The 18,246-nt window shown below is 35.2% G+C and overlaps 2 protein-coding genes across 3 annotated transcripts in view; one reads left to right on the top strand and one right to left on the bottom strand.

Moving 5' to 3' along the window:
* The window catches only part of LOC113497775 (F-box only protein 32), a 34,765-nt gene extending 23,754 nt beyond the window's left edge, over window positions 1–11,011 (top strand). For both annotated transcript variants that reach the window (XM_026877494.1, XM_026877486.1), the window contains 7 exons: window positions 3,967–4,060; window positions 4,861–5,050; window positions 5,684–5,865; window positions 6,748–6,840; window positions 7,328–7,512; window positions 7,642–7,750; window positions 7,896–11,011. In XM_026877494.1, the coding sequence (XP_026733295.1) occupies window positions 3,967–4,060; window positions 4,861–5,050; window positions 5,684–5,865; window positions 6,748–6,840; window positions 7,328–7,512; window positions 7,642–7,750; window positions 7,896–7,991 (949 nt within the window). In that variant the 3' untranslated portion in view covers window positions 7,992–11,011. The remainder of the gene's footprint in view (window positions 1–3,966; window positions 4,061–4,860; window positions 5,051–5,683; window positions 5,866–6,747; window positions 6,841–7,327; window positions 7,513–7,641; window positions 7,751–7,895) is intronic.
* Window positions 11,012–12,121: 1,110 nt separating this feature from the next.
* On the bottom strand, window positions 12,122–17,873 carry LOC113497766 (integrin-linked protein kinase). Its single transcript, XM_026877473.1, has 8 exons — window positions 17,588–17,873; window positions 16,552–16,717; window positions 16,040–16,224; window positions 15,639–15,808; window positions 14,900–15,045; window positions 14,336–14,563; window positions 13,842–14,030; window positions 12,122–13,650 (listed from the first exon to the last, which is right to left on the bottom strand). The coding sequence occupies exons 1-8, from the start codon at window positions 17,674–17,676 to the stop codon at window positions 13,462–13,464; spliced, it is 1,362 nt and encodes a 453-aa protein (XP_026733274.1). The 5' UTR covers window positions 17,677–17,873; the 3' UTR covers window positions 12,122–13,461.
* Between the last annotated feature and the right edge of the window lie 373 nt (window positions 17,874–18,246).

Genomic DNA, 18,246 nt, shown 5'->3' with positions numbered 1-18,246 from the left:
CAACACTTATAATCTTTATTTTATTAATTAAATTATGAAACTAAAAAACTTCAGTAATAACAATTCCAACTCATCGGAATTCCACTATTTCCTTAGCTTGTTTCTTTTTCAATATAACGAGATTTTAACGTAGGTACCTTTCGGGGCTTATGCTAAAACCAAAACATCTGTAATAAACATTTTAACGAGCATTAAACATCGAATATAGCGTGTTATAAAAGCCGAAACGTTTTGTGTCTATATTTAGAAAATGGCACCTTTCATAGCTACTGGCCGAAAACACACCTTAACTCCGAATTTAGTCAAAAGATCTTCCATGTTATGTAGTGATAAATATATTGCTTGCATGTTATGATAGCTACGAAAATATTAAGTAAAGCTCTCGTTATGTAGGTTTTCAGTTCTAAAAATAGTTCTCGTTATGGCATACTAGACCAGAGTTTATTATAATATATGGCTGTGATATTTTACAGCAGAATAGAAAACTTGCTATCGTTGGTGTACTGAAGGTCCTGATTTGAATGTATTCGTACCTATCAGAAAAGAGTTCCATATATCCGCAAATGACATAAAAAGGAATGATAAATACTTCTAGGTTAAAACTACGTAAGCTTGGCCTAAAGACAACCTACATCTCTTAAAAGCGCTGACAAATTTCAGGTGTATTGAACTGAACAGTCAAACACATCAATTTTCGAAAAGCAATTTTATACCAATAATTTTAAGGTATTTATTCGTTTTCTATACTTATGCTATGAAACATTCCTTAAGCCCTCTGATTTCAAGCGAAACACTTAATACCAATTCGAGATTTATCAAGTAAGTACATACATAGTATAACTAATAAAAGTATGTAAAAGCTCTCCATATTAACTGTCACGTCCGCCAACACCCTGGCTGATTCGTCAAGGTTTATATAGCAAACAAAACAAACGAAAGTCGACCAAAAAAGCGAACCGAATTGATTAAATTACCCGCCGTGCCTCATTGACATTTCCATGGCATTAAGGATATTGCCTGACAGTCAACTTGATACAGTCAGGAACAGAAGTTTTGCAAAGTAACTACATAATCAAATTTGACATTAGGTAACAATGTAAGCTTGATATGGTTGAAACAAACGAAACAGCATTTCCTATATGCCTCTATAAACTCTATAAAGTAATGGCTCTTTGTAGCTCGGATTGTGGGTCCAACTTCCGGTGTTGACTGTACAATACACTTTTACCGAACATTTCTTTACGGCGTTGTATGGCAAACAATTATAAGGATAGCAATATGTACTAATAGACTAGGGAATGTTACGCAAAACAAAATACGCATTAAAATTATAGCTAGTGATTATAAGAATTACTAATAGAATTGCTATCGTTTTCGGTTGTATGGAACAATTTTTTCTGTTATCTTGTGAGAAGGGCATTTTGGCTTCTTCAATCTTCATTCTTTTTATTGAATTTTACGAACCCATGATGATATGATATCTTCGTAGATGCACACAAGAAAAGTACAAGTAAAATTCATGACAAGGATGAAAATTTTCTTGAGATCCAAAGATTCGAAAATCCAAAATTAGTATATTGAAGATGGACTAGTCAGTAGCAGGTTTTTAACGTCACGAGAAAAATAAACATAAAGACGCATCCGTATCGCCCACCCTTCACCGCTTTCTAAATGCTGTTGCTATTTCCAATAAAAATCCAAATTTGAAACGAGCTCTTTTTTCCAACTATTTTCCAGCCAGTACTGTTTACACTCTAAACTCACAAGAAACCTCCTTGTTAGTGGCGCCCCTCTTAAGTGAAGGGGGCGTGATGATACATATGCACAATGCATAGGCCTTCAGACATGCCCCTGACAATGTAACCAACCTCTGAACTTTTGTAATTACTTACCATTCTTAGCAGTCAATCAGACGGTCGTCAGTGGAAGACTACAAATGAACGAAAGTAAGAACAAAGAATACTTATAAAGTAGAAGAGGTGCTATTTAAAAATATTTTGTTAGGTCTTAGTATAAAGACCAAAAACTTCAATGATTATTTTGAGACCTATCTCAAAAATAACGTGTGTCAAGTCTCTTTACATAATTTCACATCAGAAACAGCAAATTCATCTAGTCGTAATACAGAAAGCTGTAATCACATTAGCCTCACTATAAGCCCGTTTAAGTATCTACATTTCTAACAAAAACCATATTAAAGTACACTACTAATCTAATACAGCCTTTTTACTATGTTATGTAACTAATGACTACAGTAAATGAGATTTCTTAGTCAATAAAGCTACTTACGTAAAGGAACTTTCTAATGACCGATGTAAAAATGTGATGGATGCCTATTATTCGCCATAAAAAGCTTAAGGTTGTTGTTAACGATAAAAAACGCCGTAAAACCATGGGGTATGGTAACCAGACAATCATTACGATAAGGAATCTAGGTAATTGACTACTTAGATGGGGTTTAAGCACGTAAACACAGGCTAACACAGCACCACAGCAAAAATTCTAGTATGATTTTGGTAAATTTTAGAAAGATTTCGTGTTTATGGCATTTTATAAACTGTCCTTTATACCAACTAAAAAGCAAAACCTAATTATAATAATAAAAATTGCGATCATTATAAATGACAGAAACAAAAGCTAATTCATTCTAGCTTTTTCAGTCCAACTTTTTCTTCATTCTATAAACAAAAGATGCTCATATTTGGCGCGTTCGAAAATAAGTTTCAAAACCGAACACGACTATCATAGTCACGACCGTATAGTTTAGGTATCCTAAATTGTAGGGAGGCCTTAAATATATATTATAGATAAGCTACTGAGTAAGATAAAAACCCTAGGGAGGTCTTATCGAGGTTGAAACGGGGTTTTCCTCAACCTAATCGAAAAGGGTTGAGTGGCGACAGATACGGTTTACTTAGATTTTAATGTAATACAGTTACTTATCCTAAAACTACACTCAAGCGGTATGAATATAGATTTGATGTTAACATGCTCTATATAAATCATGGAAATAGCTGGAAAGAAACCACAAGCAATCTTTAACTCGTCCATTTTAAATAGAACCTCGTTTATAAGAACTCTCTTCGTGGTGTAGTGTCTATTTGTCTGGTTGTTGTATGTAGGTCACGTTTAACCAACACTACCGACCCATTTTGTTCGGCCAATATTTTGGATATACCCAAGCTATTTTTGTTGGTCCTTTTATGAAAACATATATTGGATTAGCCATCCTCATTCATGTGTATTAGAGATTTTCTATCTAGTTGCGTAACTTATTAGCTTGATGTAGAAAATGTGTTACTGAAAGGCCATCAGAAACACTTTTTGTGATGAATTATGTAAATGTTTTTTTGCCTAACATCGGAAAACCATAAGGAAACCTGGATTTCAATTTAATTCGATTCTGATAGATTCTGCTAATAGAACTGTGATGTTATAATCTCATAAACACAGGTTACATTCTCAACAGAATTACCAGTTAAAAAATGTATATAATAATAATAAATATTGTGAAAACACAGAATTAGGAATATTTGCCTCAGAATGCGAATGTTCTTTAAAAGACTTCTCAGAATAAGATCTTAGGAAATATCTTTTCAACATAGAAATGGAACACTGACCCTCTTTGGAATTAGAGCACCACTAATACTACGATAAAGAATGTTCCAAGTGCATATTATTATAATGTTCTGTTTGAATTTTATACTCCAATATTACAGTCAATAAATCTAAATGTGCTTTTGCATTACTTACTTTTATATGGATTCACGCACACACGCAAATTATGACAGAATGCATTTTACAAAAAGTCAAAAGATAATATAATAGGCATGCTTTCAATTCGCAATGAATAATACGATGACAGATATAAAACTACAAAAACATGAGAAGAACATATACTACGTATTAATTAGTAAAAGACAAGGCACCTTATATGGATATGACTAATAAAACCTTTCTTTCCAGGTCCTCAGATGGAGAAGAGAGTGAAAAGAGCACAAGTGACGCCGTGACCAGAATACCTCCACACTGCCATATCACAATAAAATGTACTCGAGAGGTTAGTACTAAATTACTTAGGCGTTCACAAACATTTTGGATATCCTTAATGTGCAATATTTTAGACAACTGTCATTGAAAACCTAAAAAATAAAAAATCTCAAATAAAACTTAATCTTTCTGGACACTTTCCAATTTCCATAAAAATGCAGAACTAAGATGCTAATTTTTTTTTCTTATATTCCTGATTACCATATGTGTATCTTAAAGATTTTTTTTTAATCTTATTTTATTTCGTTCTCATAATTGAATTTAAGTGTGATGCTAACACTGACCACTTGGGACTTAAAAGGTCGCCAAGTTTTCTTGAAGATTCTAACGTAAAACTCGGTCCCATGTTACACATTTTAGACCTCCCTAACTTTCGATTAGATTTAATAGAATTTGGAATCACTTAAATCTCTTACGCACTCTACGACATATTGCCGAGCTTTTCACTACAAGAGCAAGAATAATCTCTATAGAAATATATAGCACTTATATTTAGAAAGATGTCTTTTGTAACAGTTGCAACAGTATGATTTCAATTATATCCTTATTTCGGATGGGAAATTGTCAAACGACTCGTCCCGCTTTGTGTTGAACCGGCAGGGAGTGTCAGACTTTTACTGACTATAAGTACTATAACCCACCCATGTTCCTTCCTTTGCACTTAGTGTACCGAGGAACTGTTTCCTACGTTATACACGATTCGTCAACTTCACTACGGAGCAAGCTGACACGACAAAATACTTGCATATGTCCGGAGCCTTTTCGTAGCGAGTACTAGCGGCGTTATGCTTATATTTGTCTCTCCTCTAGATTGCAGGGTTCAACGGTCTCTCAGAAGCCGTCCGCCGTCTGGACTTCTCATCAGCTGTGCGCGATGTTCGCCGATTCAATTACATCTGCGCACTGTTAGAGCTACTTGTTGGTGGACAAAGACTGACTCACCTCCCCGGGGCTGCTCAGAAACTATTGCTGTCTATGTTGGAACAACTTGCTGATCAAGGTACAGTGGAACCTATGATGTTTTATATACCTGCCTAAATGTCCTCCTGTCCTTGTAGCTAGATAACGATGTACCTACCCAAGGCATTTCTGTCTCATAAGTTTCATGATTTTTTGTAGATATACCGCATATTATTTCAAACTTTTTATTCTTTCTTTTTTCCAGTTGGGCCTTATAGCTTTTCATTAAATAACGCTAGGCACACTAGGCTTTATAACGCTCACGTTTATTGGAAGAACGGGTTGCGAAGGTCCATCCGGCCTTCCGGAAAGCATTCGCAATGCGTCGCAAAATTAGGTCAAGGACAAATGTTCCAAGTGTTCCAACTAGTGTGCAGTTCAAATAAACTTCACGACTGTGGAGATTTGTATGATGTAGTCGCTAGCTAAGTGTAGATATATTATTATAAGCTTTCCTGAAAATAGAGAAACAAAAAATGGCGTCAAATTTCAGTAAGGCATTGCAAGTTTAAAAAAAAATAGTTTGATCACATTATCACATGACACTTTTTTTGCAGAATCAAAGCTAGGCTTCCAAAAATTAGACACTTAGGCAGTATCAGTAATTTTGGATAATTTATGGAGATATTTGAACTGTCATGGTGCAAACATATTTTCAAATTTTAAATTTCAGTGGCTACATCAAAACAGAATCTGAACGCTCTCCGCGCGCTAGTGATGTCTGTATCATCGGCGCGTGAGTCGGAGAAGCGCTCGTGCTGGGGCCGGCCGCTCGGCTCGCGCGCGCTGTGGGGACACCACGACCACGCCATCGCCAGGATCAACCGCATCGCCAACAGTATTAGGATACAGGAGGTCTGTTCCACTATACCTAGATGATGAACTAATACGAAATCCTTTGTCCATTCCTTCAAAGAACGCAGTAATTATTTTTTTTAGTTTTACAATTAAGATCTCTTTAGGTAATATGAACTGAAAAAAATGCTCTAAAGTTGGAAAAAGACCTCTTTCCATATAGTGAAGGTACCTGTATTACATAATCATTCAACATGTTGTCCGAGTTGTACAATTTCCGGAGTCTCAAATATAATTATATTGGTTCCTTTAAAAGCATTTGCAAAATCTACACGAACCTTATCTTTATATCACTAAATTCATATATTCAAAATTCACTCATTATATTCAAAAGCTCTCGTATTTATTATGGACAGCTAATGGACAATCTGTCTTGCACAATTGCCAGGGAACTCTTGTTACGTGCTATTTTCTGTTAAGGGTATCCTGGCAAAGCTCCAAATGGTATCTGCAATAAATGCGCCGTGACCGTACCGAGTATACTCACAGTTAAATTATCTTTTATTACATCATACATCATACATACATAGACTCTTAATACACGTGCAAGCAACTTATACCTTTATTCGGAACTTATAAACGCAGATCTGAAGACCTACCCTCTTAAGTATAATTATTGCAAATATGGAAGAGATGCTGATCTGTGTCGTGGAGTCCACTGCGACGCTTCCACAACTTCGAAATACGTTCTTATGCTATGGCGGTATGCTCTCTGTAATCTGCTGCCGTTGTAGACGCGTGACAGAACACTCGTGTGCACATGGCATACCTTGCTCTTAAGAAGACGTCTTTTTTTAAGTTCTGTGCAGGAGTTAGTATTTCACCAATCGTGGATTGTTCTTAAGGAATACAGTCTCCTATAAATGATTATTTGCTTTCCAGCCCGGGCCAGAAGTAGTGCCCAAGCTTCACGATTTGCCAGAGGAATGCATCAGAGAGATTCTACTCAGGATATCGGATCACAGGGATTTAGATGTGAGTTATCAACTTGACAATGTGTTTTTAATTTTAAGCGTACGCTATTTCAAGTATAAGGACAAGATGATTTTATTGCTTCGAATTATATTTATTTGTATGTTGAAAGCATCACCTGATTACGTTTATCTCGTAAGCCTAAAATTACCTGAATGCTGAATTCAGGCAACGAAATGCTTAGAACATTAAAGCATTCGATTGCCTGAATAAGGCTTCACAAAAGCCAATACCTATTCGTCACTTGGCCGTCAGCCAGACTGTTACTTGACTGACATATTATTCACCTGAATATGAACAAATAGTGTGCCAACTAGACAGATTGAGAGTAACCCTACGTTGCCAATAGCTATCGCCAAACAACGAGATTTTACTTAGACCATAGTATAGTCTTAATTTTGATATTTTTCTTACCGTTTTCTAACACAGTAATCTTAATGTCTACACATGTTTCTGCCAGTATCTTTAAATAACCGCTTGTTTGGTTCAGGCTGCGTCATCAGCGTGGACTGTCATGGCGTCCGTGTGCACCGAGCAGCGGATCTGGCGCGAGCTGGTCAGCTTCCACTTCTCCCAGCAACAGACTGATGCAGCGCTGGCCAAGCAGAAGGAGCAAGACGAAGCCGCTGATGAAAAGGAGATTGATTATAAGAAGCTTTTCCATCAGCTTAGGAAGTAAGTGTTCTTATTGTCCAACATTTCGATCCCAAACATTTAAATAAATTCATGAATCGATTTTATACAATTTGTCCACAAAAAGTTCGACGTTCTTTCTAAATATTCTTTTCGTTTTGTCGTCTTCAGGATGTATGGTCTTCGCGAGGACGCTCAGTTCGCTGAGACATTGTCGCTGTGCCGCCATTGTAAGTGCCTGTTCTGGCGCTCACTGGGCCACCCTTGTATAGCTGACCAGGTAAGAACCGTTTTTGATTAGCTGATTGAACGGTATAGTTAGAATCAAAAGTCCAGTAACGCTGTTCTGACGACAACGAAGAGAGAAATTTCGGTTTGTTCATTCAAACACCTAACGTAAATTTTATAATTATTTTGTTTTTCAGTGTCCGGAGTACCGCGAACGCCTGAAGGAAGCTGGCGGACCCCTGCCGCCGCACCCGGTGCCTCCCGCAGCCTTCCTCAAATTCTTCTCCCTGTAAACTGTCTGGACACCATTTGAGGACATCTAACACTCTTGAGCGCCGCACAAGAGCTGATCATGTAATCCTTTTACCATATCGACATGTTCGTCACGTTATTTCAGTGACTGAAGCATCATACTACAGCAAAGAACAAGCTTGAAGCCAAGAAATATGGCAGTAGAAGGATATATATTAAATTTGTCATCCCATATTTAAACTCGACAAATAAAGATAACTTTCTTTAACCTGTCTGTGCAACAAGAGATACAATTTGTACTGATATTGTCAAATTGCTATCGCCATTATTCCATGGATAGGTTAAAAAAAACTTGTGATCTCCACGATAGCCTGTCAAAGTATAATGACGTTGTCATTTTTGCCGCCAAATGCACCAAACAGTTCCCTTGCCCACACGTATACTTATTTTTACGACTGATTACTGTTGATTGTAATATCTACATTATAACATGAATTTCTAATACATTTACGCTATTTATAAAGAACTATAATTGTTATTGAATCAGTATTTTTATGTACAAATGATCGTTTCAAGTACATTATTGTTAATTACGTGTGAAAAGGGATTAACGGATTTACAGAGTAATTTGGTATCTTTGACATGTTTTAAAAGTGTTGTTCTGTTGGTGCTTGTCCAGCATTTTAAAGAATATAAAATATCCGAATGGGTATTTAAGCAGCCTCTATTAGAAATATCGACTGACTAAGATCTCGGGCAGCTGGCCTATAATTGCGTTATCAGTGCAATTCGAACTGGGAATGTATTACTTAAGCTATAGTTATAATCATATAGTAGAATAGAAACTAAAATATATTCGATTGACTGTAAGATAAAAAGAAAAAAAACTTAAAAAAATAAACTTGACTTTCATTGCTTAAGTTCTACTGGTAACTATGGATTGAGTAAAACGTTTTCATAATATAATATTTTGTGATCAGTTGATCATTAAGATAAAATAAATGTGTTCCATTGTAGCTATTTTCTACTTTTATTGGATTTTTATGTAGAAATGTTTTGATAAGTAGTCTATTAGAAAATGTTAAACCTGTGTGTAGATCTTGCATCTGCATAAATCTATCGATGTATTTTGCCAGTGTACAGTGTTGCCAGGGTTATACTTCCTACGCAAGCTGTTGTAAAACAAAAGTAAAATGTTGCTGATTATACTTATCCTAAAAATCGAAATGGCAACACTGCCAGTGAGTGTAACCAAAAACCTGTAACCTGTTTTTATTGTAAGATTATACTTATTTTAAGCTATTAATTAATATGTTGTTCACCTATTTTGTTTGCGCACGCACTTAATGCTTAAAAAAAAAATAAGGCTTTAAAAGTAATAATAAAAAAATATGTGATAATTCCAAAATTTATATCGGTATAAGTGTGTTATAATCGGTATTTATCCACGTGTGTTGTTTGTTATGTTTAAATGGTTTACGTTTTAGTTAAAAAAATATAAATTAATTAAAAGTCGCCAAGTCGCGTCAGAAATGATTTGAAAATCTCTATTCATGTTTAATTTCATGGGTGACCGAGTGGTTACGCAAACCATGATGTTAATTGAAATGATGAATTTTCAATACTCTGTAGGACTTGGCAGCGTAAAAATTAATATTTTAACACTAATTTAAAGTTTTAGTTCCTTTGTTTTGAATTAGTCTAATTTAGCTGCTTACGAATTTTTTACCATGACTTAATTGCTTTTTAATTTCGTGCTTGCATTTAATTCGCACATACCTACCTAGTATTGATTTGAGATTACAACTTTGCAATCTTCGCATTATATGAATTTATTTGAACAACGTCTATCTTTTTATTAATATAAATGAATATAAGTCCGTAGTTGATGTGACGGGAATGCCTTGATCGTAGTAGAAGACTTGCATCGTCACATTTTGTCCTTGCCTCAGACCTTGTGCACTGCCCTGATCTTCCGCCACGTTTTGAAACGATATTGCAGTGGAAGCGTGACAGTGCACTACACGGTGTAGAGCGGCGTCTCTTTTCCTCAACTACAACAGAGGTGGCAGTAGGCCATCAGGCTCTGTGACATTGAGCGATGCACAAGCGCTATATCACAGTATTTCGTATCACAATATAAAGTAGGTAAATTAATAGTAGTTGAAAACTATATTCGTAAATTTAAATATGCGAGAGTGCAGCTAATAAATAAGAATAAAAAATATTTTATTACAAACACTGATTGATGTCTAATAAAGTTATATGTGGTTAGATGTACCAAGCTCGTTTCAAAAATAAATCTGTTGTATAAGATTCTTTAGGCCTAAAAGTAGGTACTTGTATCAACAAAATGTTCTATCCGTCACAGTAGTGTAAGCGGTCTCTGTGATTACTTTTGAATCTAAATGCAAAATTATTTACTAAGTCTGAAATTAGATGTACTGTGTTGTAGACTGTATTTATTGGGATGTCACTTTAACATTTAAAATTGTTCAATTTCTTTTTGTTGCCCTGCATTTACATGCATATAGATCATGTTTTTATTAAAGAATATATATTAAATCATGTTTTCTTAAATTTAGAAGTTTTCAATGTTCTGATTGTCCCAATATTACAGTAGAAATAAAATGTTCATTGTATTGTGGTAGTGTAGTTGTTGATATTGTGATATTTTAAGATAAATTTATTAATAAGCATTCAATAGTCTCAAGAAGCTAACCCTGTAGAGTAGATGCACAAAATAAATAGGTATAGAGTGAAATTTGAACATGCACTAGGAGTAACTGGCATTAAAACTGGTATTAAGAGCCAGACCCTACTTCCTACTAACATTGTTATTTTTTTTTTTCAATCTTTTATGGCTGACCCTGTACCTATATATTCTGTGGTAGAAGTTAATCTGAAAAAAATGCAGCTTACCTACTCACTTAAGTCATTTTTAGTTAATCTGTGATCAGTTTTATATTTTACACAATGGAATTGTTTTTTCTGATTTGTGTTCTCACTATACTATGGTACTTTATAATGGTATTTTGAAATAAAGTTATTTTGAATAAGAGTTTTTTCTTTCATTAGTCCTTAGTATTTTTGCCGGAATACGTTTATATCAAACAACTGATATTTTATTGTTTGGCAATAAAGATCAGCAAGGTCATAAGCTGGCCTTTCCAAGGAGAATTACTTATATAAATCTGGGAGTAATCACATACATAATAAGAGCAGACTAATTCATTACATACAAAAAACTTAACAGCAAGTTATCTATTAAAGTTTTGTCAATGGAATTCAACTAAATGGAGAATAAAACAAACCACAAAACTATTTAAAATATCATCTTTATACAATAGTTAACTTAAAACTCACACGTTATGTACAATGTAAATAAACAATCATATCAGCTCATTTTTCACTCTATCACAGTGCCTTACTAGGTCCTTTAACTTGTACACAAGGTCTTGTAGCTGCTGGCTCCCCGCTGTAAACTTGATATCGTCACCAATGTCCGTCTTTAATATAACCGTGTATAACAAGTTATCCGAACCAACGCCTGGAGTATTGGTTAACACCTCCAGTTTCCATTCAACGTCTGTTATTTTAGGTATTATACTGGCATCTATGGTCTTATTTGGTTCCATATTAAATGATTAACGGTATCTTCAGTCGTTGTTACAAGTATTTCATTGCACTTTTGTTTTTATTACGATTAATAAAGTAAAATAACATTCGACTCGGTATGTTTCTATGACACTGTCACACTGATGACACTTCTAAACACAAGTGTGTATTGTTATGCTAAACATCGTAGCAAGGGACGAAACGCCGTCCCACTAAAATCAAATATCATTCACTCTTTTAGCAGATCTAGAACAAAGGCTTTTTATCCGAGTGCAACGAAAACAACAAATTTTTTTGAAGTTTGTCAAGGCTTTCTGACAAGATTATCTTCAACCACTAAAATAATATTGTTAAGATTGTAGGAGCGCAATAGCTCAATACACGGTGTGGAGCGGTAACTCTCCCACCCACGTAATATTATTACTTTCCGACCTAGTGCTAGGCCCCCGGATTACTTACTGATTCAACTAAGAAATTACTACAGTAATGGACAATTATGTAAAGGGCATATGGTATAGGGATAGACAAGGGTAATAAATAAACAAACAAAATAATTATTACTAAATCGTTAGTATATTAAACAACTTTATGAAAGTTGTAACATTGATTCGTCATCAAAAATATTTATAAATCTACACTTAGTTTACATTACATTGTCATAAGGCAAATAATGTTATTTGGCCGGTTTATAAGGCACATCTATTTCACGATAGCATTAACACAATTAGTTTTACTACATAAAGATGCAATATTACAAGTATTAATCTCAAAGATACAAATTGCACATTATTAACAGAGATTCTATGATTTAATGATGATAGATATATAAAGGCACATCTGTTTCAAGAAAGCAGAAATCTTAAAAGTACTAGGTTTAGTACTATTTTGTCAATTAATTAAAAAAAAATGATTTTCAATGCAGGAGCTTGACATAAATACAACAATTAAATAATAAAAACGAATGAATCAAAATTCCAAGGCAAGATTCTCTTGTCAGGTAAAAATATAAAAAATATTGTTTTGTAAGGACAATCAATATTTATGAAAAGAAAAATAACAGTTTCTTTACAAAAATATTGGTAGGCCAGTTTCTTAAAACTATTTCATATATGGTATATTTCATTTGATTCATAAGTTCTTTAGCACCGATTTAAATACATAGCAAATACATTTCTTAACCATACAAATATTTTATTTAAATAATTTTGCGCAAAAAAATAAGTCAGTATTATTAAAACACAACCTAAGTACTAAACAACACTTACAATACTGGCAGTTAAAAAAGATTTTAGTTTTAATCATATAGTTTTAAATAATCATAAGAAATGACAAAACACACTGCACTATTCAAGCAAAGTTATTGCAGAGTTATAGTGCAATGTGCAAAGTACGTTTAAAAATAATTTTAGAAAAAATATAAAAATAAGTTACGGTGAATTTTATGTTATGATTAGGAAGTTAGATCTTAATTTTATTTGGATGGCACCTACTGAATTTATTCATTGTTTTGTACATTCTTCACTCATTGGCAATGAGAAATCATATGATACGACATTATGTTGGAAGCATATTTTATGATTTCACTAACAACAATTGACATAAATTTACTGAAAGCATTTCATATTACATAAATACATTTATTTATTCCAACAATGTATACCAGATTTTATAATCTTCTTTATTAAAAATTAAGTGATCTCGTGAGTTTATTGCGTAGATTAGAAAATCATGTACTTTTTCAATAAATTGTATCTAATAACTATTTTGCGTTATTCCAAGACCACTTAACTTTTAAATGTATAAATATAAACTTAAATTACCTTTAGTTTTGACTTGATTGTATTGTATATCCAGCGTTTTTCACAACATATAGAAATTTCGTATGAATATTCTTCAGCGTTTCATTTTCTCTAGAATGGGTATGACCATTTCGAAGGTGGGTCGTTTGCCGGGGTCTTCATTCATGCAGATCTTTATCAGTTTGGCGATGTGTGGGGAGATGCCCGGGGGGATCGTCACGCGGAGACCTTCCAGCGCTATCTTCATGCCGCATTCCATCGGAGAGAGGTCGGCGAAAGGAATCTGTAGAGAAATGCGATTATATTACCACTAAATTACATTTGTGTGATGACACTATTTAAATTGCTCTTTAAAGCTGTTTTTTTTTTAAGTGAATGTCACACTTTGTCACATCCTATAAATATAGTAGTTATCAAAAATATATAAATTGGATAATATGGTAGGTCTCGAACCAATGCAAATCAATTACGTACCTCTCTGGTGGCAAGTTCCCACAGCAGTATAGCGAAGCTCCACATATCAGCAGCCTCCAGGTTCCGCTTAGCCGGCGGCTTCTGCAGTGCCTCTGGCGCCATCCACGCCGGCGCGTACAGGCGACCCTTCTCTTGGAATGAGAACTTAGAGTCCGCCATGTTGATGCGGGCTGTTAAGTCTTCGTCGATCTGAAAATATACTTTTTTTGTAGGTTTCTCGAGAAAAATAAAATTCTATTTGCGTAATACTAAAAAGTTGCGATTTTTTTAGTTTCCGATTTTTTGCGTATTGGAAACTCTGATCTGATTTTTTTCCCGGAGGATTTTAGAAAACCTACACAGTTTGTAGAAACTTCCAAAAATTTTAAGATACCTTAAAGATTTTAAAACATTAATGAAAATTGTTTCTCATAACGGGCAGGATCGTCTCCGCACACCGTTTGCATGGTACTGTCCGTTGTTGACATCTATCACGTATGAGTACGGCGGCTCACCATAATATGCTTGCTGTTGAGATGGTACGTGGGCAGCTGCTTGTCCCGCTGCAGCGTGTGCAGGTAGCGCATGGCGCGGGCCACGTCGTGCGCGAGGCGCGTGGCGGCGCTGGCGTCCAGCACCAGCGCGCCGCCCGCCGCGCCGCCGTGCAGCAGCGCGTGCAGCGAGCCCCACGACATGTACTGCGACGTCACCACCAGCGACGGCGGCGACACGCAGCAGCCCACCTGCCGCCGAAACAGGTACACGTAACACGACACGCAAGTACACAGTAACAATACATTTGTTGTTCACTCGCCACCAAAGCAGTTTTAAAGGGATAATTTGACTGGACTAAAACAGCTAAGCCTCAACTGTACCTACCAATAGTTTTTTATCACCTCAGAACTTACATAGTGAACTTAAGTATTTTCTATCAAATTATCTTTTGGAACTGAAGCCAGATGTCCTTGAACCTTCCGAATTACTTCATCAAACCATTAAATTCTTCCAGACATACACTAAATACTATCAAACATTATGTGTCAGACAAAACACTATTGCTATTTCTACATGATACTCACAACCGGCAGTATATTGGGATGCGAGAATATCCTGAGCTTGGGGAACTCCTCGTTGAAGTCTCGCTGTATGCGCGGCGTACACTCACGCACGGCCAGGATCTTCGCCACGATGTCGTTCTTCTGCCACCTGCCGCGCCATGTCTCACCTGTGGAGAAATTAGATCTCTTATTTATAAGTTATTTTTGCCCAACGACGAGAAATTCCAAAGTCTTCTTTGGAATAACGATTTTAACAGACTTTGTATGTTCCCAGTTTCGCTAGACTACTACTAGATTAGGTCCCTAGATTAGATATGAATCGGCATTTTCATGTGATGATGTCCATGATTTTACAAAGACAAAAATTTTGAAAATGACTACATTTCTGTTATTATACATGAACACAAATTACTATTTTGGACGTGCCAAAAACCACATGAATTTCAAAAAAAATAAGGAAATCAGGATAAATAAACTAAATATTCAGAATCGAGTTCTATAGTAGTAGGTTACTTATTCGATGACTCATATCATGTAAATGATTACCCATAATGACGCTTTTCAAATGAACTACGAACTATTACGTCAACGAGCGGATAAAATATATACTATTGAAGGTACATTAATACATAACCTAGTGAAATATGCGAAGTCTGAAGACTATGACTTTGTAACGTAAGACGAGAGGTCGTAAGGTGAAAAGCAATGCAAGACACAAAATAGTCAAAGAGACAAGAACAAGTAAAGTATAATCACATACCTGATGGAGTAACAGCAATCCTCGTATGTAAGGACAGTTCGTTTATGTTGATGCCCTTGTGACGAGAGAGAGTTGCATCCCTGCTCCTGGTCTTTAAGCCCAACCATGACTGATCTTTGAATTGGATCTTCTTCAAGTCCTGCCCTTGTTGGGTAGCTAGTTCATGTAACCTGTAGGTATAGAGGAAATGCTATGAATTTGACTTTATTTTGTGGAACCTCTTATAAGGACTCTAAAGAGCATGTTATGTGTTATATCGACATGACAAATTAAGTTTACAAAAAATGGAAGGAATGTGAATGCAACTCCATACATCGTAAACCGAATCATCTAATTTCAATGGTTGCATGTCGTTCGCGGCCAATTGCCATCAGATTTAAAGACTTCGGAAAAGTATGTACCTCTGTATAAGTTGTCCCCTTGTTTTATCCAGTGGAGTATCACCATCCTTGTTGGCAAGAGACACAAGTGCACCAGCTAGTACCAAGTCTTCAGCAATAGCACTGTACCCCCAGAAACAGGCGTAGTGGAGTGGCGAGTTACCATGCTCATTCGTAAAGTTAACGTCCACACGGTTTTGTAGCAACTGTAAAGAAACAGGCGATTTGTTTTTGGTCTGTTTACTCAAACTGCAGCTGAGCTTATTGATAATGTAAAGGGCCTATTGTACTGCCTTGGAAAACACCTATTATTAAGGCAAAGTTTATTGGATTATTATGACTATTTTATGGGATTATAAGCCAAGAATATATTCTAAAATAATTTATGTATCACATTAAATGTGGAAGACTTTAAAAAAATACTTATTTCTACAATTTTTGTTTTATGTGACAGTGATAAATGCTTAATCAAATTTAAGTAGACTTGTAAGATGTTTCTTATGAGTCAAATAAAAAGATTGACTTAATCTTACCAACTGTACAATAGGCCTATGACCATGTGCAGCTGCCAAATGCAATGGAGTATCATCTCCCATATTAGTGACATTGATGCGAGCACCTCGGCGGATGAGCATTTCAACAATCTTGATGTGACCTTCCTTACAGGCCCAGTGGAGTGGACTGAAGCCATGGTCATCACTGAAAGAAAATGGAAGTTATGTCTTGATACAATTTGCAAAATCAGACAAGAGGATAGAGATTTGGAAGGAGAGTCTTGTAAATAAATCATATAACTTAAATTATCGTAGATAAACTTCCAAAACAAAAGAGATTTATACAGGTGTTATGGTTCAGTTCACAGTTTGCCTGTAACATCGAAATAGCAATAGAGAATGAAAGTTAAATGGTTATTTTAATGACTACAATGTATTTGGTATTGTAAAAGAAAGAGTTTTATTACTGTGATTATTTCTGTATGGATAAATTGAAATTTTGTTCAATGCTAATATTCAACAAAAAAATACAAGCATATTTTTTATTAAGCAAGCATAACTGACTTGTTTATAATATGTATTAGTATAAGACAATATAATAGGCAGCTTCAGATAGCAGAAGCTGTGCTAAAGGGGGTAACTATATGTGTCCGTGTATCTCAGACACAGTTGTATTGAATATCCAGATATTGTTACCTATTTATAAAACATTACCTCTGATTTAAGGAAACTTACAGTTAAACTAATGTAGTTATCACAAGAGTAACAGGAAAAGACAGCATTATATCAGAAAGATGCAACAAGAGTTTATAATTAAGACCAATTAAAAGCAAAATTTGTATTACTTTTGCCCAAATTCTACATGATGATCGAGTTTTTAATTAATAAAATTACCGAGAAGGTCGTATACCTGCTGTCATAGCCTCAGACAATTCTTATTTTTGTACACATCTGACGCATATTACTAGGCCATGACTACATTGTGGGCGTGTACTCTCAATGCCATATACGGGGGAATTGGACGTCCCATCTGGTTAATTAATGAATAAGTAAAATGCAAATACACACAACTCACCCCTGGTTCATATCATGTTCGGTATCATCGAGCCAAACTCGCACCTGTAATGCATTTCCTTCTCTACACCACTGAAATATATCTTCCATGTTTTGACACCAAAATCACTGAATACACAACTTCAAACTTAACAAATTGTAAAGTATTTCGAAGGCACTTGTAAGGAATTGGAACAATGAGTCAACAAACAAAAATAAACAGTGGATAATTTAGAAAATAAATGAAATCGTTTCAACTGCTTTACGAGCTGTTTGACAGTTTCGCAATCACGGAATCACCAAAAATAATACATGACACTATTTTATTCAATGATCTCATTCATAACTATGCATCTCGTTTACCCAACGACTGTTTGACTAGGCATATCTCTTTCTAACATAAAACGACTACCTCCTCAACTTGACCGTGTAATACTAATGAAGTTGCCATTCTGATTTTTAAGTTTTCTTCCAAGAAATGGTAGATTTTCGATTAATGATCACACATGATCCTTGATTATATTTTGCTTTAGTTTATAAAAACCACTCCCACAATAGGAAATTATCACAAAAGTAATCAAACATCCAAAAAGACATGGGTTACCCAAACGTTTGTCCTATGCGGGCATCTAACCCGCGACACATTTTGGCGTGGTAACCTATTTTATTTATTTTGTGGCT

The sequence above is a fragment of the Trichoplusia ni genome, chromosome 1, assembly GCF_003590095.1.
Source record: "Trichoplusia ni isolate ovarian cell line Hi5 chromosome 1, tn1, whole genome shotgun sequence".
In the NCBI taxonomy this organism is placed as follows: Eukaryota; Metazoa; Arthropoda; class Insecta; order Lepidoptera; family Noctuidae; genus Trichoplusia; species Trichoplusia ni.
Note: the sequence above shows the minus strand (reverse complement) of the source record. Positions and strands in the feature narration are given on the sequence as shown.